Below are 26,815 nucleotides of genomic sequence, written 5' to 3'. Positions count from 1 at the left end.
CTTTGCTATAGCAGTTGACATCACTTTCCCACCTTAAGGTACAGGTGATGTTAATTAAACTCTGCTTAGATGTCAGAATTTCTAAAGTGGGTGTCTGAACTTTATACCTGATTTTTAAAAAAGTTTTGGCAGAAGCATGACCACTTCCAGAGTTAGCATGCCACGTTAACCCTTGAAAGAGCTGACATTTATTTGATTAAAAACACAATTTCTTTGTAAAATTACGTAATACACATTTACGTTTGTATATAGACTTATCAAAGGAAAACAAAATGCCAACTTAAGAATTCAAACATTTAGACAAGACTTGACTTCTGGGCTTCAGAAAGATGTGGAAACTTTTTCTGAAGAAATTTTTCTTTCTTTTTCTCTAAGCTTTTCTTTCTTGCTTCAATCCGGGCTTGTTTCTCAAGTCTCAATCTAGAATATAAAAGCATAACAATTTATATAAAACTACTCCCCTGTTATTCAATACTATCAAGGTATGTCCAAATCAGTTACTTAAAAGCCTCAATCATGCCAGCCTCCATCTTAGGTATGTCATATAAACTATAAAACTTGAATAATCACTGTAAACTGACACAAGTCAAAGATAGACTTGAAATCAAAACCATCTGTTACCCTACAGCAATTCTTCTATTTCCTATCTGAAAAGAATGAATAGATCTTGTGAGCCTGTAACAGACTGGACTACCTTTTATAGTTTATTTTAAAAGCACTAGTTTTATTAGATTTTTGTACCTGAGATCTATCATGAGGCTTCTAGGAATTCCCTGATTCCAAATAGCACTCAGTCTACCATATCATTTTCCCTATAATGGAGAGAATCAAACTTATACGAGGAGATGCTACTTGGGTGCTAGTTAGACTTACCATTCTCTATGTGAGTTTGTGGATACCCATTAGCATCCTGGAGCATGAAGCATTTGTGCCTCAGCTAAATTACTGTGCTCTCTAGGGTCACTTATGAATCAAAATTACAAATGATAAATACATGGATGTCAACCCTTTACTGTATTTAAGTTGATATTTTCCAGAATATTTTATTGGTCACTAGGCATAAGTTTATATAAAATATAACAAGAATTAAGAGATATGTAGTGAATAACTTAATATGCCAGTGCTGTGGGAGAGGTCATAGAAATTTGAGATGAGAGTTCTATCTGGGTGAAGAACAAAATAGGTACAGATGTTTAAAAATATAAGGTGTTTTGCAAATTCAGTATAAAGACTTAGCAAAGCTGAAACCAGATTACCCATTCTATTCATCAGTCTTTGCTCCAACTAAATTTTAGCCATTAAAGAAAAAAATCAATAAACCCATATGAAAGAATAAAGGTTTGCTATTCTTAAGAACAGAACAATTATGCTTCATGCTCTGAAGGTAAGGCTAAAAAAGGTTCAAAAACAATTAGAACATGTATAAAGCCTGTAAGAGTGACACTGGATTCATAAATTCTCATATGTTATTTTAGAAGTCAATTATAGCTTCACCTTACGTGACTAAGGGACAAAAGAACCAAATGGCACTTTAGGTTTGGAGAAGCTATGGAGGGAAAAAAAAACAACAGTGCAGTTGAATTTCTTCAGTTGCTTAGCATCTGAACTGGGCCTTAAAATGTGAATGGTGGAGAGATTTCAGACCTGTAGATAAAGAAGCAACAAAAGGAAAATAAGCAAGACTGTTCAGGAAATAAGGAGAAGGGTCTGAGTTTTATGAAGGATATGCAGTAACACTAAGTTGTGGAAACAATGGGTGGGAAGGAGTTGGATTTGTTCTGTAGACATGAAGCTCCTGCAGATTTCAGAACAGCACTGGTGTGATAAAAGGTTTGAGGAAAATGAGCCAGGAAGCTGTATTTGAATGGACTGGAGTGAGGAAGATGTTCAATAATTCATTTTGATGAAGGGGGAATGCACTAGGGTAGAGATGGAGTACAAAGGACAGATTCTGGAGACCTTCTGCAGGAAGAATTAAATCAAGGATTGACTGCATCTAGAGCACTGATGATAAAGAGAAGTGCTGCTTAATGCCGATGCAGAATGGATGTACTATATAAAAGGGTTCTGGACCTAATTCCACTTGTGATGGTCCCCCCAACAGCACCCTCTTACCAAGCAATTCTCAGACACCAGCAGAATGTCTGAGACTTCAACTTACTTCTGACACTACCTACATGGAAATTGCATCAGAGACTATCATCTGTGCTCAAGAACCTGCTACAGACTGGAAGTTCCCACAACTTCCTCCTTGAACTTCAGATGCCAGTTAAAGTCCAGGTTCTTTTTTTTTTTTTTTTTTTTTAAGATTTTTTTATTTTTTTTTTTGACAGACAAAGATCACAAGTAGGCAGAGAGGCAGGCAGAGAGAGAGGAGGAAGCGGGCTCCCTGCTGAGCAGAGAACCCGATGCGGGGCTCGATCCCAGGACCCTGGGACCATGACCTGAGCCGAAGGCAGTGGCTTAACCCACTGAGCCACCCAGGCGCCCCTAAAGTCCAGGTTCTTATCTGTACTTCTGACAGGCTATAATCCTCCTTAGGTTTGATTAATTAGCTGGAGTCGCCCACAGAATTCAGGAAACCCCTTTACTCACTACATTACTGATTTATTATAAAAGGATATAAACTCAGGAGCAACCAGACAGAAGAGGTGCACAGGGCAAAGAGTGGGGTGTCCCACTCTCCTCCAGTCTCCAGGTACTGCTCACCAACAGGGAAGCTCCCTGAACCCTGGCCTCTTCAGTTTTTATGTAGGATTCATTACATAGGCACAAGCTGATTAAATCACTGGCCACTGGCAACTGATTCACCACCAGCCCCTTTCCCCTCTCCAGAAATCAGGGAGTGGGACTGAAAGTTTCAACCATCTATTCAAAGTTGGTTCCTACAACAACCAGTCCCCATCATTAGGTGCTCTCCAAAAGTTACACCATTAACCTAACAAAAGACACCCCCGCCCCTTTTCATGCAATAACATGAACTCATAAGTTATGCAGTTGAAGTATTTGGACTTTCTTTTCATACTAGAGAGGGATTTAACCATGTACTTACATACAGACTGATGAATAGAAAGGCAATACATTTTTGAAAGGATACACACTAGAATGTCAAAAGCAGCTATTGCTGGATGGTAAGATTATGGATGACTTTAATTTCATCTTTTCTACCTGATTCTTCTATTTTTTCTTCTATTTTTTCCCCCACAGTGTGCATATATTACTTCTATAAAAGTTTAACTTGTGTCCTCTAAATATTCATTATTAAAGGTATTTGTGCTCACCTGACAAAACGTTCCACATAGGGCATTGCAAAGAATCGTTTCCTATTGTATCTTTTATTTAGGTACCAAGGTATAGGCCACTGCTTGAATTTGTGCCTGCCAAGAAAACAAAAAGATACTGCCTTAACAGAAAATATTTAATATATTTTTCACTTTTTATGAACAGTTTTAGCCATCTTTGAGCTAAATATGTTTTCAATAAAATGAGATGTAACTGGCTTTTAAAAGATTTTACAGGGCACCTGCACGGCTCAGTTGGTTAACATCCGACTATTTCACCTCAGATCATGATCTGAGGGTCATGAGATTAAGCCCTGCACTGGGTTCCATGCTCAGCCCAGAGCCTGCTTAGGATTCTCTTTCCCTCTGCTGCTCCCCACTGCAATGTTAATATAATTAACATAATATGCTACATGTTCTTTTTTTTTTTAAGATTTTATCTATTTATTTGACAGAGATCACAAGTAGGCAGAGAGGCAGGCAGAGAGGGGGGAAGCAGGATCCCTGTGGAGCAGAGAGCCCGATGTGGGGCTCAATCCCAGAACCCTGGGATCATGACCTGAGCCGAAGGCAGAGGCTTAACCCACTGAGCCACCCAGGCGCACCGCCACATGTTCTTTTTGACAGAAAAAAAAACCTTAGATGAAATGTTTTTAAGAAGGAGCTCTGCATTTAAAAGGCTATCTTAACTATTTTAACATGCAACAGAAAATTAGGGAGAAGGCACAGGAATTATAATGTTTGAGTTAATAAGTTACATCAGAAAGATGATGTAATTGCTTTGTTCACTACTTTGTTTAGCTCTGGAAAAGATGAAAAGCAAAATTTAAAAAAAATCTGGAGACGAGCACTCATTTAATTCTAATATCGACAGAGATTCTCTCCTTTATCCTCACCCTTTCCTAATTGATCTCAACTGGATTAATCCAAATAATATTAGTAAAAAATAAAGTTTCTACTTTTGGTAATTTCTCTCTTTCCTGTATTGGATTACACAGTTAGACATACTGCTACTCCCCTACATTTGGCTACAAGCAGCCCCATTACTGCAAACTCCATTAAAAGATCCTATCTACTGAGTAAGCAGTATTATTTTATTTAATTTTAAGAGTACAGGAAAAGTCTCCAACCACACACAATGCCTTCTTCATTTTGTTGACTGATGTTTAAAATTCTACTAAGTATGCTTCCTTTTAGCAGCTCAGTCCAAATGTCAATAAAGCCCTGGAAGAGACAGACTACACTGGGGGTCGTCTTCTCATTTACACAGTTTGAATGTTTATTATCATATCCTCTCCCAAGGTCTGACATAACTTTGGCAACTAGAGGGACAAAAGGTGGAAAGATGTAATGAAAATAAACTGTTTCATAATTTGGACTAGGGCTTATCCTGATGGCAATGCAAGCAAACACTGAAATGGTTTCATGTGAAATGGTTTCAATGTTTCATTCCTTAAGAACTTCTTTTTGTTTTTGTTTGTTTTTAGAATTTTTAAAATCTCAGGTTCTTAATGGGCAGGTATGTGTCCTAAAATTAGCTTCATGGTATTCGTATTTATAACCCTTTGAAATTGTATGTGCACACGTACATTTTGCTAGGGAAAGGATCTGTAACTTTAATTAAATTCTCAAAAAGTCATATGATTGACATAAGATTAGGAACTACTGTTATAAAGAACCTACAGATAACTGAATCATGAGAATGAGGTGCTTGGCCTACCAGATAATGCTACCTTCATTCATATTCTGGGGCCCCAAAGGGGCCTGGGGACCTCTGTTTACATTAGATACATCTATAATATATTTCATATGATGAGAGTTTTTATAAAAGATACTGGACAGGAGAATAAGGCATGAGACTGCCACTCTCATCTTAGAAAAACCACAGTGGAAACTATGTACCAGATGATTCTTCCAAAGATGTCTCTTCTCCAAGCACCAGGTCTGCCTTTTTCTTGACCAGTCTGAAGAAGTCTTAGGGCATCTTCTCTTTCCTGGACAACCTTATCTAATGCATCCATGGAATCTACTACCTGGTAAGAGAATAAGAAGACAGAATTGGAACAATCACCTACAGCAAATTACTCCCCCTGCCTCCGCCAAAAAAAGAAGAGAGAACATACAAAGACAATGCTACAGAAAATCTTAATGAATATTTTTGTCAAAGAACCATTCTGGGGGCACCTGGGCAGCTCAATCAGTTAAGCGTCTGCCTTCAGCTCAGGTCATGATCTCAGGATCCCAGGATCAACCCCCACAATGGGCTCCCTGCTCAGCAGGAGCCCTGCTTCTCCCCCTGCTTGTGCTCTCTCTCTCGAGTAAATAAATAAAATCTTTAAGGAAAAAAAAAAAAAACCCAAACATTCTGTCAAATATTTCCTAAGAGTCTTTTTGGCACAGGTAGGCATACATGAGTGTTTATAATACCACTTTTTGTAATTTTTTAAAAAGTTTAGTTTTACTGATTTTTTAAAAGATTCATTTATTTGAGAGAGAAAACCTTCGAGTGCATACAAGTTGGAGGAGAGGCAGAGGGAGAGATTCTTGACTACCACTGAGGATGAGCTTGACTCGGGGATTGATCTCACAACCCTTGAGATCATGACCTGAGCTGAAACCAAGAGCCAGATGCTCAACTGACTAAGCCACCTAAGTGCCCCAAAAGTTTAGTTTCATTTAAATGAAGATCTACTTAGATTTCCATATATATATGTAGGTATTAGTTTTGTTTGGAGTGGGCTACACTTGTAGAGATTCCTTACAGAGACCCCATCTGACTCCTGTTATTTCAAAACTCAATGAACTATTAAGTGATAACAGTTTGCTACTTTTTAATATTAAAACCCATGTTTTGGCCTCAACTAATCAGTGTGCCCAACACAGACACTGATGTTTTGACCTAATTGGCAGCTGCTACTATTACAAGAACAGAATATCAGTCTACCCTGATCCTAATCTCTAAAGATCCATTATGAAGCAAGAAGATCCTATTAGAACCTCTATTTATTTTTATCTTTTTCTTTTAACATTTCTATTGAGTTTTACAATGCATATGATAATATATTGGTAAGGCAATATATATATCTTTATAAATAAATATTCATATTTGGGGACTATAATGACAGATAAGCTGAATTTTTTCATAGCTCTAAATACCAGAGAGGCATTTTTAGCTGGTTCTATGTATTATCTGTGAGCCATCATAACAAATAGAAATATTGCATATAAACATTTGTTTCTTAAAAGAGCTCTCAAAAATGGGGGGGGGGCGTGTGGGGGTGAAGAGATGACAGATTAGATTATAATCTTCTAGGGACATCTGACTGGCTCCGTTGGTTAACTGTCTGACTCTTGACTTTGGCTCAGGTCATGATCTCAGGATCATGAGACTGAGCTCCACACTGGGCTCCATGCTGGGTATGGAGCCTACTTAATATTCTCTATTCCTCTTTCTCTGTGCCCTTCCCCAACATGAACAGGTGCGTGCACTCTTAAAAAAAAAAAAAAAAAAAAAAAGGTCTTCCAGGTAGCTGCGGGACCCAAAAGAGATATGAAAGCCACAAATTTAGATAGACTACCTCATAACCCATACACTCAGCTCACACTCAGTGCTTCTATTCTCCCTTCTTCAATCAAAGCCACACTGAGCAGCTGAATCCACATGTACTTCCTCTTAACTATATGAATTTCTACAAAATCTCTGAGAAATAAAAGATGGATGAGAACGGTGAATCCTATTTCGAAGACACCCAAACTTAGAAGAGTGAAGAAACCAGACTGGTCAGAGCCTAATATGAAGCTGTGCAGCCCTTAGGAACTTAGTAAGCCTGGCTGTGAACCGACTACATTAGAGTTCCTCCATGCAAGGTTTCTTCTGAGGCGCCTAACTGAAATCGAATGTTAGCTCACGAAGAAAGTTAAATGGTTACCCAGTCCACAGAGTTAACATCTGACTACTCATGTTCATGCCACCAGATAAGAAGGAAAATCGGAATATCAATTAGATACATCTTATTCAAAACAAGCCAACCTCAAAGAACTTTCTTTCTAGTTTAACTATTTCAAAGCCAAGAGTGTCCTTACACATACTTCCAAATCTTCAGTTTATATCTTAAATTGAGAATAATTCTTTTTAAATATTTTTCTTGATAAATTTTCCTTGGTAGTATGTCACATACATTTGAGGTTTAAAAAAAATTTTCCTTGGTAGCTCTGTTCTCACTGACTATCTACTCTGGCACAGACACATCAACAAATAGCTGACTTGCAAGCAATCCAGGCAAAAAACCCTGAGAGATCTAACTAAATAAAACAAAAAACTTCCACATGGAAGAACCAGCTTACATGTGTACAGCCACAAAAAAGAAAAGGCAGATCTGCATATACTGATAGGAAAAGATAGCCAGCATATACAAGGTAAGGGGAAAATGCCAATGTCAGAAAAGTTTATACAGTATAACCAAATTAGAGGAATTATCTAATGTAAATAAAAATAGGCACACTTCTACAGGCAGAGAAAAATTCTGATGGATAAATGGGATACATGTATAATGATTACCTCTAGGAGTGGAAATAATGAACCCAGGGCATTTTTTTTTTTTAAGCAGGCTCCATGCCCAGCATGAAGCCCAATGTGGGGCTTGAACTCACAACTTTGAGATCAAGACCTGAGTTGAGATCAAGAGTCCGTTGCTCAATTGGCTGAGCAACCCAGGCGCCCTGGGAATTTTTTTTTTAATGAAGAAAACCTAATTTGAACAATAGTTGACCTTTTCACAACAATGTGAATATTCTTTTTTTTTTTTTATTTGACAGAGATCACAAGTAGGCAGAGAGGCAGGCAGAGAGAGAGAAAGGAGGAAACAGGCTCTCTGCTGAGCAGAGAGCCCGATGTGGGGCTCGATCCCAGGACCCTGGGATCATGACCCGAGCCGAAGGCTGAGGCTTCAACCCACTGAGCCCCCAGGTGCCCCACAATGTGAATATTCTTAACACCACTGGACTATACATTTAAAAATGACTAAAAAGGTAAGTTTTATGGTATCTGTTTACCACAATTAAAAAAAAGTATTAAAACTTTGACCTTGTTCATAAGGAAGTAGTTAAATTGGAATTAGAAATGTAAAATGGCGCAGCTACTTTAGAGAACAGCTGGACTGTTTCTTAAAACATTAAACATAGATTTACCATACAACCCAGCAATTTCACTCCTAGATATCTACCCAAGAGAAATAAAAACACATGTCCACTTATCTAATGAGGTTTGCGGGTGGGAATGGGGAGTAACTACAGATAGGCATGATACTTCACTCTGGGGTGATGGAGATATTCTAAAATAGTGAAGGTTGCACAGCTCTGTACATTTACTAAAGATCAAACAAATTAAAAAAAAGAAATCCACTTGCCAAGAAAAATAAGAACCATACACTTATATCTTTTGGCTTTTATCCCACCCAAGAGTCTTCAGCCTCCCATAAATGTTACCTTTTCTAACCGCTCCGGACTTGGCATTGGCAATTTCTGCCGCTTGGCCTCCTGTTCTAGAGTTAGGAGCATGTTTCTTTCTTTCAGTAGGACATACCTACAGCAAAGAATACAAAGCTTGTGATGCTAGTCTATGGTTACATTAAGGTTGTAAATTTTTTAAAAGATTTATTTTAGAGAGACACAGGGAGAGTGAGAGTATAGGGGGAGGGGCAGAGGAAGAGAATCTCAAGCAGACTCGGGCTGCGCGCAGAGTACCTCCTGGGGCTTGATCCCAGGAGCCATGAAATCATGACCTGATGCGAAACCAAGAGCTGGATGTTAAACTAACTGAGCCACCTGGGTGCCCCTAAGGTTGTAATTTTTGATATCAAAACTTATGATCTGTATTCAAAAGTCCTTTAGAAATGCTGATTTATAGAATATCATTACAGAGAATTATCCTTTAGGGGCACCTAGGCGGCTCAGTGGGTTAAGCCTCTGCCTTTGGCTCAGGTCATGATCTCAGGATTCTGGGATCAAGCCCTGCATTGGACTTTCTGCTCAGCAGGGAGCCTTCTTCCCCCCTTCTCTCTGTCTGTCTACTTGTGATCTCTCTCTGTCAAATCAGTAAAATCTTAAAAAAAAAAAAAAATGAAGAATTATCCTTTAAACAAAGCTGTAATTGATTCTTATTCATTTGTTTCATAAATTTTCCACCATAAACTGTATTAAGTACCAAGAGAGTTTATAAAAAAGCATAAGAAAAATTCCCTATATTCCAAGTAGAAAGAGAAGATGGAAGATAACATTCGGTGCCTATTTTATGACAGGCAATGTGCTAAGCATTTTACATATATTACCTCATTTAATTCTCACAACAACCCTTTGAGGTTGGTACTATTAACACTTTCTGAAAGAAAAAAGTAAGGCTGACAGAAGTAAGCTATTCTGGGCACACAGCTAATTCAAGATTCAAATTCTGGACTCCTTGTGTGCATTAATTATTTTTGTTTTCATTCTACTATGCTGCCTCAGAAATTGGAATGTAATGTGTATATTAAGTGGTATAGACAAATACCAAAAGAATTAAGTGAGAGAGAGGGGACACATCTCTTCTCACTAGGATGATAAGCAAAGCCTCAGAGAGATGGGATTTGTTAGGCTAGAAAGGAAAGCAAAGCAAACATGACCAAACGTACTGAAGTGGCAGAGCTGAAGTGTGGGTGTAGGTTTTATGAATAAATCTGTTTGAGATTTACAGCTGGAAGAAAGGAAAGGTAATAAATGTGGAGGGCACTGAAAACAACACAAAGGCATTGGGGTATCTTGAGCTGTGGAAGATGATGATTTTGCAGAAGAGAAATTGTTTGGTTTTAGCCAAGATGAACACTAACAGCCCTGCCTAGCCCTTTACCAATAACCTAAGTAACAGTGCTTTCATACAACTAATTGCTCTATAATGAAGCTGTGCTGTTCTACACATAACACTTCTGATGCCAAATGAAAGGTTTTTTCCATCCTGAGGCCAAATACGTGTTGACTTTTCCAACACCACTTCTCCACCACTTTGACACTCCCCGTAGAGCCAGATTGTACAGATTTAAGGCTTCCAGTCCCCGAAAACTGTCCCCCACTTTATAGGCCAATAGCAAGTTCCAGGCCCCCGAGATATCCAACAACTATAAATTGGGATTTCAGTGGCTGTTTGGGAGATCTTTCAATCAGCCTAAACTTACTTCTTTCAAAACTGAACTGGACAGCCAAGGCTCTAAAACCGCCAAGATGGAATGGGATTGACTGGTATTTAGAAACTGCCACACATTATTAGGAAACTAAAACTGCCTCTCTGCAAAAATATAATTTCTAGACTAAGAGGCAAACAATTAAAAAGACAAAAAGGCTCATAAGGTCTTTTCCCCTCCTATCTTCTTTGTCTCAGGATGCACAGCAGCCACCTGTGTTCAGGCCGCACATCCGGTGCCATCACCCTCCTTCCCTTCTGCACTGCCTCACCCTCCACACCCCCTGCTCCCCCATGCTGATTCTCACCAAACTTCTCTTTTCCTCTAAACCTTTCCTACTCTGTCCTTTCCTTTCCTGAACCTATTAAAACCTGCCCCTTTAAAATTAAGTCTTCTGAGGGTCTAAATAAACCCTACCTATCTATGGTCACTGAACTAAGGCTGAATTGCGGCCATAGTTAAAGAGCTCCCTAAAGTGACTGAGGACACCAAGAGATCTGCTGAAGAATTCAGCACAGTTATTCAAACTCATCAACCTGGTGTCTCAGATTGATAATTAGTCTATATCCTTGTTGGTGAGGGGTAGACCAAAGACTAGATGAAACTTGATGGAAACATCCTAAAAGTATTTAGAGAAACATACCCCTAACTTTTGGCAAGATGCTAGAACCCTCACTGGAACGCTCCACCAAGCAATACGGTACTTTTTTCTAAGCCCCTTGACTAGAATGAATGAAATGAATGAATTATATGCAAAATTTTGGTGAATCTGTCATTAAATTACTATTATAACCAACTCCAAATTGTCTTTAAATTTTCTTTGAGACAATTTGGAGTCAATTATAATAGTAATTTATTATTTCTAATTTATAATTTCTAAATTAAAGCAAATTTAAAGACAATTTGGTCTTCCTTTAATATGCTGAATCCACTTGAGTAACATTTAACAATATATTTACTAATGGAATGAACCAAGATACTTTTGGTTTAGTTACAAGGACCAGGATGGAAAGGGAAACTATTCAGATTTAGTTAATTTGGTAAATAACCTTACTTGCATCCTTGGAGGAAACACATAAGACCACTAAAATTCTTACTTTTCAACTCCTGCAAATAAGGGCCCTAAACAAAACAAAAACCCTCCTACTTTCATTATTGCAAAGAGCCAGGACGTTTAAAAACAACAACAACAACAACAACAACAATAACAACAAAAAAGACCATCACCAACTGAAATGCTCCAGGAGCCTTCAGCCCCCTAGCCGGCCTTTCCAATGTCTTCCTAATTCCCAATGACAGAGCTCTGAGGAACAACAGCTTTCCCAATCCTCCCTCTTAATCACCTCAGAGAAACCATTCTCCAGATTGGGAATGAATCTGTCTCTACTGATGTGAGAGCTACACTCTAGGTTCTCAACCCACCGCTATAAAGCAGTCTCTGCCTCAGAGCTAAAACAGCTCAAATAGTAGGGATGGCTAATACACCTCAACAGGTTCCTATCCCTGAACCGATCCCCATTTGTCTAGGCACTCTGAGAGAAACAATCTTCTCCTTAGTTCCTATGCCCCCACTGGGCCAATATTTCTTAGAAAAATACCATACCAGAATTCCTTTCTTCCAAGACAGGGAAATAATTCTGGAATTTGAAGGTAGTAATCAAAATTGCCAACTAGGTAAATTAAATGGCCCTCTGACATCTATTATTTGCTCCATCTCTGACAGCACTATAGCTGAGTCTGTGGACACTGATCATTTGTCCCTACTGGATCAGCTACCATCCTTTTTTTTTTTTTTTTTTTTAAAGATTTTATTTATTTATTTGACAGACAGAGATCACAAGTAGGCAGAGAGGCAGGTAGAGAGAGGAAAGGAAACAGGCTCCCCGCTGAGCAGAGAGCCCAATGTGGGGCTCGATCCCAGGACCCCAGGATCACGACCTGAGCTGAAGGCAGAGGCTTTAACCCACTGAGCCACCCAGGCACCCCTACCATCCTCTTTATGAGTAAGATCTTCAACTGTTATTGGCAGAATCCACAGTGCATCTCCCATCAAGATTCAAACAGATCCCTCAAAATCTGTCCCCGGAATTAACGAACAGCCTGTAAATAAAGAAGCCCATAATAAAAGATAACCAGGCTCTCGAGTGCATTAATCCCTACACTAGTCCCTGTAATACCCTTATTTTACCTGTAAGAAAACCCAATGGCCAAGGATGGAGGTTAGCCCAAGCAATAAATAACATTGTTATCCCTTGGCACCTTGTTCCTAAGGGCTCCCCGCCCCCCATCTGCTACTGACATTCATTTCCACTGAAAGCAGATTGTCCACTGTAACTGACCTCTGCAGTACATATTTAGTATTCTAGCTGATAAGGACAGTTAATCTTTTTGCTTTCACTTGGGAAGAATGGGAAATATACCAGGCCAGAAATGCCCCAGGCCTACAGAGAGTCCTTCTTACTCTCACAAACCTTAAAAACTGATTTAGATCATATAGTTTTCTGTAAGGTCTATGTTGTTATAATATGTAGATGATTTGCCTCTTTGCTCCCTTTCTCAAAACTCTTCACAGGATGAAAACAACTAACTGTTGCAACTTTTGGCCTTAAAGGGACATAAGCTCTCCAAAATAAACTGCAGTTTGCTCAAACTTAGGTTTGATACTTAGGGCACCTGATCTTAGAACAAGGACTTTTGGATCCAGGCAGACTTCAAGACATCCTGAACTTCCCCAAACCTAAAACTAAGCATCCACTATGAGGCTTTCTTGGACTTGCTGGCTACCATTGGAAATGGCATCCCAAAATTCCCTCTTAAGACTCAAACTCTATATGCTTTACTAAAAGATGACAAATTTGACTTTATTATTTGGGAAGGTCAGGAAAACGTAACCTTTGGAACTTTAAAAAAGCCTAGTAATGTACCCTGCCCTTGGACATCCTAATCATCAACTTTCTTTTCTCCTCTTTGTAAAAGAGAAGGGAATGCCCTTGGGAGTACTCACGCCAAAACATGGGGACCATCAACAACCTACAGAGTATTACAGCTAACAGCTAGACCCTGTGGCATGTGGATTCCCCTTGTCTCAGAGTCACTCCTGCCACCATCCCTTTAATTAAGGCCACTGAAGACATAGTAATGGAGGGGCACCTAGATGGCTCAGGCGGTTAAGCGTCTATCTTTGGCTCAGGTCATGATCCCAGGGTCCTGGGATTGAGCCCTGCGTCGGGATCCCTGTTCAGCCTGCTTCTCCCTCTCCGACTCTCCCTGCTTGTGTTCCCTCTCTCTGTCTGTCTCTGCTGCTTGTGTTGTCTCTCTCTCTATCAAATAAATAAATAAAATCTTAAAAAAAAAAAAATGCTTTTCACAGTGCACTCCCTGGAGACGGCAACCTTAAGCATCATATTTTGTAACCTAAAGATTTCATCTATTGAAAAAGACACCTCCAGAAAGACTCTCTTCAACCTTGTGCCACCGAACTCCAAGGAAAAGGATCCTGCATTCACATGACACATCTAAGGAAAGCACAAAACCCTCACTGGACCTGCACAAAATCCAGTGACCTGAAGGTGTGAATTTCCTGGAACTGAAGCAGATGTGTGATGAGACAGCTTTCTCAGCATGCCCAGACCAGGCTTGCATACTCTTGCATCCTGTGCCAGGCACCCCAAGCATGGAAGACCTGCACTGGGAAGATGAATCCCTGTAACATCTGCTTTTGAAAAGCAGAGGGGCTTAATTTCTCAAATTCTTACAATCACTGGGGTTTAACACTTTAAACTTCAAAAAGCAGCAGGCTTGGGTCCAAGAGAGTTGAGGATGAGAGGAAATGGAGTCCCCATTCTTAAAGAGACAGTACAACAAACAGTTCCACTGAGATACAAAACAGCACCAGTCTGAAAGAATCCTAGGGTATACAGGAGAGAGATTTGTTTCTTAATCTTGGGACCTATGCTGGAGGGGCAAGGATGAAAGAAAAGGATAAAAATCACAGCAAGAGACCCAAACGAAACAGATGTTAAGTAATCTTCTTGATAGAGAATTTATTTTATTTACTTATTTTAAAGATTTTATTTATTTACTTGACACAGAAAGAGAGAGATGGTGAAAGAAGAAATACAAGCAGAGGGAGAAGGAGAGACAGGCTTCCTGCTGAGCAGAGAGCCTGATGCAGGGCTTGATCCCAGGACCCTGGGATGACGACCTGAGCTGAAGGCAGACTCTTAAACAACGGAGCCACTCAGGTGCCCTGATAGAGAATTTAAAATAATGGTCATAAAGATCATCATTGGACTTGAGAAAAAAATGGAGGATCTCAGTGAGACCCTCAAAAAACAGAAAGTATAAAAAAGAACTAATCAGAGATGAACAACTCAATAACTGAAATTAAAAATACCCTAGAGAGAATAAAAAGTAGACTATAGGAAACAGAAAAACAGATCAGTGACCGGGAGGACAGAATAATGGAAAGCAATCATGCTGAATGTGAGAGGGGGGGAAAAATGAAAATAGACTTAGGGAACTCAGGAACACCATCAAGCATAATAATATTCATATTACAGGGATCCTAGAAGGGGAAGACAGAGTAAAGGGGTCAGAAAATTTATCTGAAGAAATAATAGCTGAAATCTTCCTGAACATGGGAAAGTAAACAGAAACTCAGATCCAGGAGGCACAGACAGCACCCAATAAAATCAACTTAAGGAGGTCCACACCAAGACACACAGTAATTAAAATGTCAAAAGATAGTGATCAAGAAAGAATTTTAAAAGAAGCTAAAGAAAACAATTACATACAAGGGAAACCCCATAAGGCTATTAGCTGATTTCAGCAGAAAATTTGCAGGTCAGAGACAGTGCATGATATATTTTAAGTGCTGAAAGAAAAAAAACCTGCAACTAACAATATTGTATCATCCAGCAAAGTTATTCAGAATAGAAGAAGAGATAAAGAGTTTCCCAGACAAACAAAAGTTAAAGGAATTCATCACTAAAACAGCCTTATCAGAAATGTAAAGGGGACTCTGAGTAGAAAGACCATAAGCAGGAATAAAAGTAAGAAGCCCAAAAGCAGTAAGTATATCTCCAAAAATCAGTTAAGAAATTCACAGAATAGAAGGATGTAAAGTATGACACAATATACATAAAACATGAGAAGCAGAGGAGTAAAAATGTAGTGCTTTTAGGATGGGTTCCAAACTTAAGTGACCATCAACCTAATTAGATTGCTATATGCACAAGAGGTTATATATAAACCTAAGAGTAAATCACAAATCAAAAACCAGTAATCAATATATAAAAAATAACAAGAAAGGAATCCAAATATATCCCGAAAGAAAGCCAGCAAACTGTAAGAGAGCAAGAGAAAAAAAGGAACAGAGGACAAAAACAATCATAAAACAGTGATAAAATGGCTAGTTATCAATAACTACTTCAAATGTAAATGGAGTAAACACTGCAATTAAAAGACAAAGGGTGCTGGAATGGATAAAAAAGCAAGACCTATCTATCTGTTGCCTACATGAAACTCGTTTCAGACCTAAAGGCACATGCAGATTGAAAGCGGAGGGATAGAAAAGTATGTATCATGCGAATGGAAACAAAAGGAAAATGGGCAGCAATACTTATATTGGACAAAATAGACTTTAAAACATTTAAGTCTAGAACAGGAGACAAGGAAGGACACTATATAATCACAAAGGGAACAATCCAACAAGAAGACATAACAATTGTGATTACTTATGCACTCAAAAAGGGAGCACCTAAACATATAAAGCAGCTACTAACATAAAAGAAGGAAGTGATACGATACTAGCAGAGAACTTTAATACCCCACTTCCATCAATGGAGAGATCATCCAAACAGAAAATCAACAAGGAAAGAGTGGCTTTGAATGACACATTGGACCAAATGGATCTAACAGATATATTCAGAACATTCCATACTAAAATGGTAGAATACACATTCTTTTTTCAAGTGCACACAGAACATTCTCTAGAGCAGATCACATGAGTCCACAAAAGAAGTCTTAACAAATTTTTAAAAATCAAAGTCATACTATGCATCTTTTCGGACCACAAATGCCATGAAACCAGAAATCAACTACAAGAAAAATCTGGAAAAAAACCCACAAATACATGGAGGTTAAAATAACATGCTACTAAAAACTGAAATGGGTCAACCAAGAAATAGAGGAAATTAAAAAAATACATGAAGACAAATGAAAATGAAAACAGCAGGTCCAAAATCTTTGGGATGCAGCAAAAGCATTTCTAAGAAGGAAATTTACAGCAATATAGACCTATATTAAGAAGCAAGAAAAAAATCTCAAACAATCTAACCTTACACCTAAAGAAGCAAAAAACGAACAACAAACAAAACCCAAAACCAGCAGGAGAAAGGAAGTAATAAAGATTAGAGCAGAGATAAATGAAATAGAAATTAAAACAAAAGAGAGAACAGATCAATGAAACCAGAAGCTGATTCTTTGAAAAGATCAGCAAATATACCTTTAGCTAGACTCATTTAAAAAAAAAAAAAAAAAAAAAAAAGCTAGAACCCAAACAAAAGAACCCAAACAAAATCATAAATAACACCTGATGACAAAGAAGGGACTAGGACTGTCAGAGAATATTATGAAAATGTGTCAACAAACTGAACAACCTAGAAGAAATAGATAAATTCCTAGAAACATATAACCTCCCAAAACGGTATCAGGAAGAAATAGGAAATTTGAACAGACTGATTACCAGCAAAGAAACTGAAGCAATAATCAAAAATTTCCAAAAAACAAAAGTCCAGGACCAGATCACTTCACAGGGGAATTCTACCTTTTATTTTTTTTTTTTATTTACTTATTTTTTAAAAGATTTACTTATTTATTTGAGAGAGACACCACACGCATGTACATAGGTGGGAGGCACGCAGGTGGGAGGTGCAGAGAGAGAGAAAGAGAATCTCAAGTAGACGCTCTGCTGAGTGAGGAGCCTGACATGGGGTTTGATCTCATGACCTGAGCTGGAATCGAGACAGATGCTTACCTGACTGGGCCACTAAGGTGCCCCAAGAATTCTATCTTTTAAAGAAGAGTTGATACTTATTCTTTTATAGAATAATACTTATTCTTTTACAGAATAAGAATATAGAAAAAGGGGCACCTGGGTGGCTCAGTGGGTTAAGCCTCTGCCTTCGGCTCAGGTCATGGGATTGAGCCCCACATCAGGCTCTTTGCTCAGCAGGGAGACTGCTTCTCCCTCTCTCTCTGCCTGCCTCTCTGCCTACTTGTGATCTCTGTCAAAATAAATAAAAATTTAAGGGGCGCCTGGGTGGCTCAGTGGGTTAAAGCCTCTGCCTTCAGCTCAGATCATGGTCTTAGGGTCCTGGGATCGAGCCCCACGTCAGGCTCTCTGCCCCGCAGGGAGCCTGCTTCCTCCTCTCTCTCTGCCTGCCTCTCTGCCTACTTGTGATCTCTGCCTGTCAAATAAATAAATAAAAATCTTGAAAAAAAACAAACTCATAAGTCAATATGATCTCTATTTAAAAATAAATAAATAAATAATTTAAAAAAAGAATATAGAAAAAGAATTCTTTCATAGAATACTTATTCTATTATTATAAAATAATTCTTTTATAGAATAATACTTATTCTTTTATAGAAGAGAAAGGAAAGCTTCCAAATTCATTCTATGATGCCAGAATTATCCTCATAGCAAAACCAAATAAAGACTACAAAAAAAGAGAACTCCAGGCCAATATTCTGCTGAATATACATGCAAAAATCCTCAATGAAATATTAGCAAGAAGAATCCAACAATACATTAAAAAAATAAGTCACCATAATCAAGTGGGATTTATTACTGGGATGAGAGGGTCGCTCAATGTTCGCAAATCAATCAATATGATATATCACATCAACAAGAGAGAAGATAAAAACCATATGATCATTTCAACAGCTGCAGAAAAATCATTTGACAAATACAGCATTTGTTTATGATAAAAACCCTCAATAAAGTGGATTTAGAGGATATACCTCAACATAATAAAGACCATCTATGAAAAATCCATAGCAAACATCATACTTAATGGGGGAAAACTGAGAGCTTTTCCCCTAAGGTCATAAATAAGATGAGGATGTCCACTGTCACCACTTTTATTCAACACAGTACAGTCCTAGCCACAGGAGAAAACAAAAAGAAATAAAAGGCATCCAAATTGGTAAGGAAGAAATAAAACTTTCACTAGTTGCAGATGACATACTATATGTAGAAAACCCTAAACTCTACCAAAAAACTACTAGAAGAAATGAATTTAGTAAGGTCACAGGATACAAAATCAATCTACAGAAATCTGCATTTCTGTATGCTAATAATGAAGCAGGAGAAAAAGAAATTAATAAAACAATCCCATTTACAATTGCACCAAAAATAATAAGGTACTTAGGAATAAACTTAACCCAGGAGGTGAAAGATATGTATTATGAAAACCATAAAACACCAATGAAAGAAGTTGAAGACAACACATAGAGAAAGATATTCCACGCTCATGGGATTTGGAGAACAAATACTGCTCAACTGGCCATACCACCCAAAGCAATCTACAGATTTAACACAATCCCTATCAAAATACCAATAGTTCACAGCACTAGAAATAAGCAATCCTAAAATTTGCATGGAACCACAAAAGACCCTGAACACCCAAAGCAATCTTGAAAAAGAACAAAACCAGAGGTATCAGAATTTCAGGTTTCAAGTTATACTACAAAGCTGTAGTAATCAAAAGAATATGGTACTGGCACAAAAACGGGCACCTAGATCAATGCAACAGAACAGAGAGCTCAAAAATAAACGCACGAAGGGCACCTGGGTGGCTCAGTCAGTTAAGCCTCTCTTAGTTCGTTTAGGTCCTTATCTCAGGGTTCTGCTCTGTGCTCAGTAGGGAGTCTGCTTAAGATTCTTTATCCCGCCCTCTCCCTCCCACTCTGCTCCTCTCTGCCTCACATACCTGCTCTCTCACTCTCTCTCTCTCAAATAAATACAAAAAAACCTTAAAAAAAAAAAAAAAACCACAATTATGTGGTCAGTTAATCTTCAAGAAAGGAGGCAAGATTATGCAATGGGAAAAAGACAGTCTCTTCAACAAATGGTGTTGGGAAAACCAGACAGCCACAAGCAAAAGAATGAAATTGGACCACTTTCTTACACCATACATAAAAATAAACTCAAAGTGGATTAAAGACCTAAATGTGAGACCTGAAACCAAAAAAATCCTTCAAGAGCGCATAGGCAATAATTTCTCTGATATCAACCATTCCAACATTTTTCTAGATTGGTCTCCCCAGGCAAGGGATACAAAAGCAAAAATAAACCATTGGGGGGTACCTGGGTGGCTCAGTCAGTTAAATATCTGCCTCTTTTTTTTTTTTTTTTTTTAAATATCTGACTCTTGATCTCAGCTCAGGTCTTAATCTCAGGGTCGTGAGTTCAAGCCCCATGATGGGCTCCACATTGGATGTGGTCTACTTTTTAAAAAATAAATAAAGTATTGGGACAATTCAAATACAAAGCTTCTGCACAGCAAAGGGAATAATCAAAAAAACAAAAAGACAACACAGACAATGGGAGAGGATATTTGCAAATGACATACCCGATAAAGTGTTTAGTATCTAGAATACACAAATTATTTATAGAACTCAACACCAAAAAACCACAAATAACCAAATTTAAAAATGGACAGAAGACATGAACAGACATTTCCCCACAGAACACACACAGATGGCCAACAGATACATGAAAAGATGCTCAACATCACTCATCATCAGGGAAATGCAGATCAAAACCACAATGAGATATCATTTCATACCTGTGAGAATGGCTAAAATAAAAACCACAAGAAGAAAGTACTGACAAGGATATGGAGAAAAAGGAACTCTTGTCTATGTTCATGGGGATACAATCTGGTGCAGCCACCGTGGAAAAAAGCATGCAGGTTCCTCAAAAAATTAAAACTAGAATTACTATATGATCCAGTAATTTCACTACTGGGTATTTAACCAAAAACCACTGAAACAAATCAAAAAAGATATATGCACCTATATGTTTACTGAGGTATTATTTACAACAGCCGAAGTATGGAAGCACCCCAACTATCCACTGATAGATGAATAAAGAAAATGTGGTGTATATATATATGTACAATAGACATTACTCAGCTATAAAAAAGAATGAAATCTTGCCATTTGCAACGAGGATGGATCTAGAGGATATAATGCTAAGTGTGAAGTAAGTCTGAGAAAGACAAATACCATATGATTTCATTCGTATGTGGAACTTAAGAAACAAAACAAAGTAAAAAAAAAAGAGACAAACAAAAAAAGTCTTAACTATAGAGAACAAACTGATGGTTCCCAGAAGGGAGGTGGGGGATAGGGAAACAGGTGAAGGAGATTAAGAGTCCACTTACAGTGACAAGCACTATGTAATATATAGAATTGTTCAATCACTATATCGTACAACTGAAACTAATATAACACTTTAATTACACTGAAATTTAAATTTTAAAAAAATGATGCACCTAATAAGGAGATGATCTCTAATAGTTAGGCCTTGAGAAGTATAAACTTTAGATGGGAACTGCCAGAGAATTCTCTCTTAACCTTCCTTGTTACTCAAAAGTGGGCTTTTGACGTTCCTAACTGTTAGGCACTTTCCCTCCAAGGTAGGACATGACAACCAGGAAAGATCCTTCCCGGCATTGAAGGACAATACCACTAAATATAGAAAAACTGAGTCTTGAACACCACTGCTTTCAAGGAAAGATCTTGACCAAAAGGTGGAAAGTGTGAATTAATAAAAGGAAACCTAACTAAAGTGGACTGGAGATGATGGAAGGGGTTGCTGAAGCAGGGAGCCATAACATGCCATGTCAATTATAGGAAAAAATGTCAATTACAGATCCCTAATAGAAGAATCTTCAACAGGAAAGAATCAATTACAGACTCCAACAGGGAAAGACATACACTGCCATCTCCTATAAGAAACTGACCATGTCAGCAGCTCAGCCAATGAGAAACCATCACCCTGAACTCTTTGCTTTTCTCCAATGGACTTTCACTCAAAACAATCTGGCCCAACTTTCTCCATAAAATAATATTCCTTTGTTAGACTGGCCTATGGTTTTAATTCAAGAGAGCATAGGCAGTAATTCCTCTGATAGCTTGCTTATCCTTAACTTCAATTCCATTATTCCTGAATAAACCCATTTTACTGGTAAAATAACTATTTTTAAGGTTAATAGCGAAATGGGTGAGAGGAGTGAAAAAGTACAAATTTCCAGTTATAAAATGAGTAAGTCAAGGGGATGTAATGTACAGCATAGTGATTAGTTAATATTGTACTGTACATTTGAAAATACCTAGGAAAGCAGATCTTGAAAGTTCTCATCACAAGGAAAAAAAAATTTCTATGTGCAGTAACATATCTGAACTGTACTTAAGGTGATCATTTTACAATGCATACAAGTCTCAAATCACTAAGTTGTAACCCTGAAACCAATACAATGTTATGTCAATTGCTCCTTAATAAAAATAAATACAAATATGTAAATAAGTAAATAAATAAATAATCCATTAAAAATGCAACCCTATCTTAAATTCTCTCAACCCTCTCTAATTCATCAGGAAAATCTGCCAGAAGTATCTAGCTAAATTCCCAATTAAATGCACTCTCCAACATACTCCCCAGAGTAAATAAGCTAAAGATTACAGACCACACATAAGGTAATAAAAAGGAGGAAGGCCTAAATGTTAACAAACTCTATTTCATTAGTTTACTAAAATTGTTAGTATAAATATGCTAGTATGATTAGTAGAACAGTAAAATTTCTAAATCCCCAAATACTTAAGAACACTATTACATTTGTCTTAATGTAACTTAACCTGTCATATTTATAAAATCTATAATGATTTTATACATCATCCATAGTATTATAAGACAAATTACGTTACTATATTTCTTACATCAAATATATAATGTTTATACCTCACTGTTATACTTTAACTACTTCAAACACTTACACATATATATTTCCTAAGATTTTAAGTAATCTCTATACCCAATGTGGGGCTTGAACTTACAACCCAAAGATCAAGAGTTACACGCTCTACTGAGCCACTCCGGCACTCCTTGAACACCTACATATTAATGTACTCAGTATACTTACCAAAGTTTATGTAAATCTTCATTACTTTTATTCCTTAATTGCTGACAGGTCCATGAAGCTCCTATTAAAATTATGAAATTCACAACATGAAATAATATTCTAGCTATGTGCCCTGTGGCAAATTACTTAACCTCTCTAAACCTATTTGCTAATCTATAAAATATAATAGTTTTATCACATTATATGTAAAACATAATTAGGATTAAATTGGCATTAAATTAGGTAACGCATGAAAATATCAGTAATGTGATTGGCAATAACATTTAAAAAATGTTGTATTAATAAAGAATATATTTCCAAAACTTAATGCCAAAATATCTTATGTCATCATAAATTAATATGTAATTATCTCTAAAAAAAAAAATCTAAAACAAACCTTAATCTCACTTCAATTAACAATTTCTTTTTTCTTTTTTAAATATTTTATTTATTTGTTTAGAGAGAGAACACATGTGTGCATGCAAGTGAAGGGACAGGCAGAGGGAGAAGAGAATCTAAAGACATTCCCAGCTGAAGAGCAGGAAGCCTGGACATGGGGCTCACTCTCTTGACCCTGAGATCATAATTTGAGCAAAAACTGGGAGTTGGATGCTCAAGAAACTGAGACACACAGGTGCCCTTCAGTTAATAATTTCAACATATTGCTCTTCTAAACCTCTTGCCACCTGCCAATCAACAATTAACTCTGTATTACATTATCCTTTTAATTTTCTTTGACATTCCCAAAGGAAAGAAAAAAACGAACACCTAAATGATTTCCAAGGTGCATGAATAATCCCAAAATGATAAAGGGTTCAATAAATATATTTAACATTGATCAACCCAAATATCTTACCAGATTTCACTTTTTCTTCCCCCCAATTCTTTGGGTCATCAAAAAATTCTTCCAGTCCTTTCCTTGACAATGTGGTATGAAGTAATCTACACTGGTGAAAAGATGTGATATTTGGTATGTTCTTAGACAAAAAACTAAGAGAAAACCTGCAACTGAACATATATAAACAAGTGATTAAATTTTACAACATTTGGATTTTATAAGCACTAACTAGAATCATTTTCTCATCTGTAATGTTAAGAAAATCACTCATGTTTCTGCACAAAAAACAAACATAAAATGTTTTAGAAATTATTTTTAACACTGCATTACAGATGTTGCTACCCTTTAATTTCACAGGTTAATATATTCGCATGATTTGAAGGTAATATACTGATAAAACTGTATTTTTATTTTTTATAAAGATTTTATTTATTCATTGGACAGAGAGACAGCAAGAGAGGGAGCACAAGCAGGGAAAGTGGGAGAGGGAGAAGCAGACTTCCCACTAAGCAGGGAGCCCGATGTGGGGCTCAATCCCAGGACCCTGGGATCATGACCTGAGCCGAAGGCAGACGCTTAACAACTGAGCCACCCTGGTGCCCCGTATTTTTTATTTTTTAAGTAGGCTCCAACATGGGGCTTAAACTCATGCTCTAAAGACTAAGACAGTCAGCCCCCCCCCCCACTGATACAATTATATTTCAAAGTAACATTTTTAGGCCTTTCATAAACTGATAGTAGTTCTATGAGCAGATAAAGACATTCTGAAGGTTAATTTTGCAACATATATCACAAGCTTCCATGCTTCCCCCTTCAATCCAATAATTCCTCATCTAGAAATATCAACTAAAAATACTATAGCTGGAAACTGATAAGTAAAAATGTCTATTAAAGCATTATATGTGATATCCAAAAGTAGATAATAATGCAGGTATGCAACCAGGAAATGGTTAAAAAATTGTGCGTTTGGGTTTTTTTTTTTTTTTTTTAATTTATTTGAGAGAGAGAGTGTGTGCATGCACATATGTACTTGTGCAGGGGGAGAGAGAATCTCAAGATGACTCCATACTAAGTGTGGAGCCTGCGTGTGGGGAGAGGCAGCTCAATCCCACAACCCTAAGATCATGACCTGAGCAGAAATCAAGAGTTGGGACACTCAACAGACTGAGCCACCTAAGTGCCTCAATTACTGTTCATTTCTATGACATTATTGTGAAGTAATTTAAAAATCATGGTTTTGGTTTTTTTTTTTTTTTAAGATTTATTTGTCAGAGAGAGAGAGAGAGAGAGAGAGAGAGAGAGAGACACACACACACACACACACACACACAAACAGAGCACATGCAGGGGGGAACGGTAGGCAGAGGGAGAAGCAGGATCCTCACCGAGCAAGGAGCCCAACAGAATCAATCCCAGAACCCTGGGATCAAGACCTGAGCTAATGGCAGACACTTAACTGACTGAGGCACCCAGATGTCCCTAAAAATCATATTTTTAAAGAATATTTAATAACCTGGTGAAATCACTGAAAACACAAAAGCAAATTACATCACAAGTGTTGTATTCCTTCCCAAAAAAGTTAACCTGTATCTAAACCAAGGATGCAATCAGACAAATTCAAATGGAGGGATAATCTAAAAATCAGGATAATCTGATTTTACAAAAAATGTTCTGGATTAAAGATAATGAAGGAGACATAACTAATGCCATCAGTGATTGTTGATTGGACCCTGAATAAAAAATTAAGAAAGAAAGAAAAAGAAATTAGCAAGATATTGATGACATTTCAATTTGGACTGTATGCTAGATAAAAGAACAGTAATTGTAATATATTGACACTACATTATCCAGCGTGATCACTGTAGTACTGTATGTAGTTAAGATAGTGCTCTTGTTCTTAGGAGATATATGCTGAAGTGTCATGATGTTTGCAATTCTGACATGCCTCAAATAGCTCAGAAAAAAATTATAAAGGCATGGATATACAGAGACATAGAAAATGTGACAAAATTGCTAAGGATTGCTTAATAAAGATGAAGAGCATATGGTTATTTTTTGTCTATTCTTACAACTTTTCTGTCGGTTTGAAATTTTTAAAAATAAAAAGTTGGGGAAACAAGAATAAAGCACAAAACTGCATATATGTAAATACGATTCTGCCTTATTCTAAAATTACATGTGTATGTGTATATACACATTGTATGTGTACATATGCAAAATTAAAAAGAATGGAAGGAAATCTTTATGTATGAGTGGCAAAAATTATTACTTTCTTCAAAACACTTTGTCTTATTTTCCAAAGTGTCTGCAAATGAACAGGTATTCATTAATAAAAATCTTAGTTTATTTTGAAGAAAAAAGGATGATGAGAAAGAAACAATTGATCGTTACCTTTATCAAGTTACAACCTTTGAGCCTCTACGAAATGAAAAAAAAATATTATCTCTTAGGAAAGCGTAAGCAATAATATTGTAGCACATAACAGACACTCATTATTGTCCTATCACCGTAGGAGTCTGGAGCCTAGTTAAAATAAATAAATAATTTTTAAAAATCCGACATACCCAACTATGTATAAAATTCAACTCATTACACATAAAAGCCAAAATAAATGAGGAAACCATACACCATAAACTCTAGTTCGTCTGTCTAGAAAACAAACTCTTGCCAGAAATAATGAACATATGTAGCATGTTCCTTTTTCACACCTGCAGGGCTACTTTCCGTTCATCTGAGTTTCATTTATCCACTGAACATTATTAAACAGTCTCTTTATGATTGATTATGGAATTACAAAGGCCCCCTTCTTTTTCATCCATCCAAACCTGGCTCCGTTCCATAACCAAAAACTCTTCAGTGCAACTCACCCAGCCAAACGGCATGCGCCTGCACCTTTAGGTTTAATTCAACAAATACTGGGTATCCACAGACCCCATGGACTGCGTGGTCCTCAGTAAATGACAATAAAATGTTTGAGAAAGGAACGGAAATGTCGGAGGTGGGAGACTTTTCTAAGGTTATTCCCTCCTCACGCTAGTGTTTTCGGTCTCATCCATCCGCACGACCTCTCAGCGGTTTTCAACATCTCGGCGGCCAAACAAGATCTAAAACCGGAGAGGAGAACAAGCCTATTCCTCACATCACTTACCCTGTGCTAGCTAGGGCCTGAGGACTTACAAGCGACCTGGAAACCTTCAGGCTAGTTAAGACGTTTCGGCAAAGAACGCCGAAACTGGCCGCAGCCATATTTCCACAGACGGAAGCACACTGCGTTTTTCCACATGACGTCACTTC

At 37.5% G+C, this 26,815-nt stretch overlaps 1 protein-coding gene across 3 annotated transcripts; it reads right to left on the bottom strand.

Moving 5' to 3' along the window:
* Positions 1 to 165: 165 nt before the first annotated feature.
* On the bottom strand, positions 166 to 26,794 carry LOC111148475 (mitochondrial ribosomal protein L47). Of its 3 annotated transcripts, none has more exons than XM_022505046.1 (7): positions 26,670 to 26,794; positions 23,540 to 23,691; positions 22,705 to 22,765; positions 8,766 to 8,862; positions 5,184 to 5,314; positions 3,282 to 3,377; positions 166 to 420 (listed from the first exon to the last, which is right to left on the bottom strand). In XM_022505046.1, the coding sequence occupies exons 1-7, from the start codon at positions 26,765 to 26,767 to the stop codon at positions 297 to 299; spliced, it is 759 nt and encodes a 252-aa protein (XP_022360754.1). In that variant the 5' UTR covers positions 26,768 to 26,794; the 3' UTR covers positions 166 to 296. The 3 variants fall into 3 exon arrangements, with proteins under 3 accessions (XP_022360754.1, XP_022360762.1, XP_022360772.1); XM_022505054.1 differs by having other exon boundaries at positions 23,540 to 23,685; positions 26,670 to 26,768; XM_022505064.1 differs by having other exon boundaries at positions 23,540 to 23,625; positions 26,670 to 26,768.
* Between the last annotated feature and the right edge of the window lie 21 nt (positions 26,795 to 26,815).

The sequence above is a fragment of the Enhydra lutris genome, unplaced genomic scaffold (assembly GCF_002288905.1).
Source record: "Enhydra lutris kenyoni isolate GAN:26980312 unplaced genomic scaffold, ASM228890v2 scaffoldscaffold2, whole genome shotgun sequence".
Classification (NCBI taxonomy): Eukaryota; Metazoa; Chordata; class Mammalia; order Carnivora; family Mustelidae; genus Enhydra; species Enhydra lutris.
Note: the sequence above shows the minus strand (reverse complement) of the source record. Positions and strands in the feature narration are given on the sequence as shown.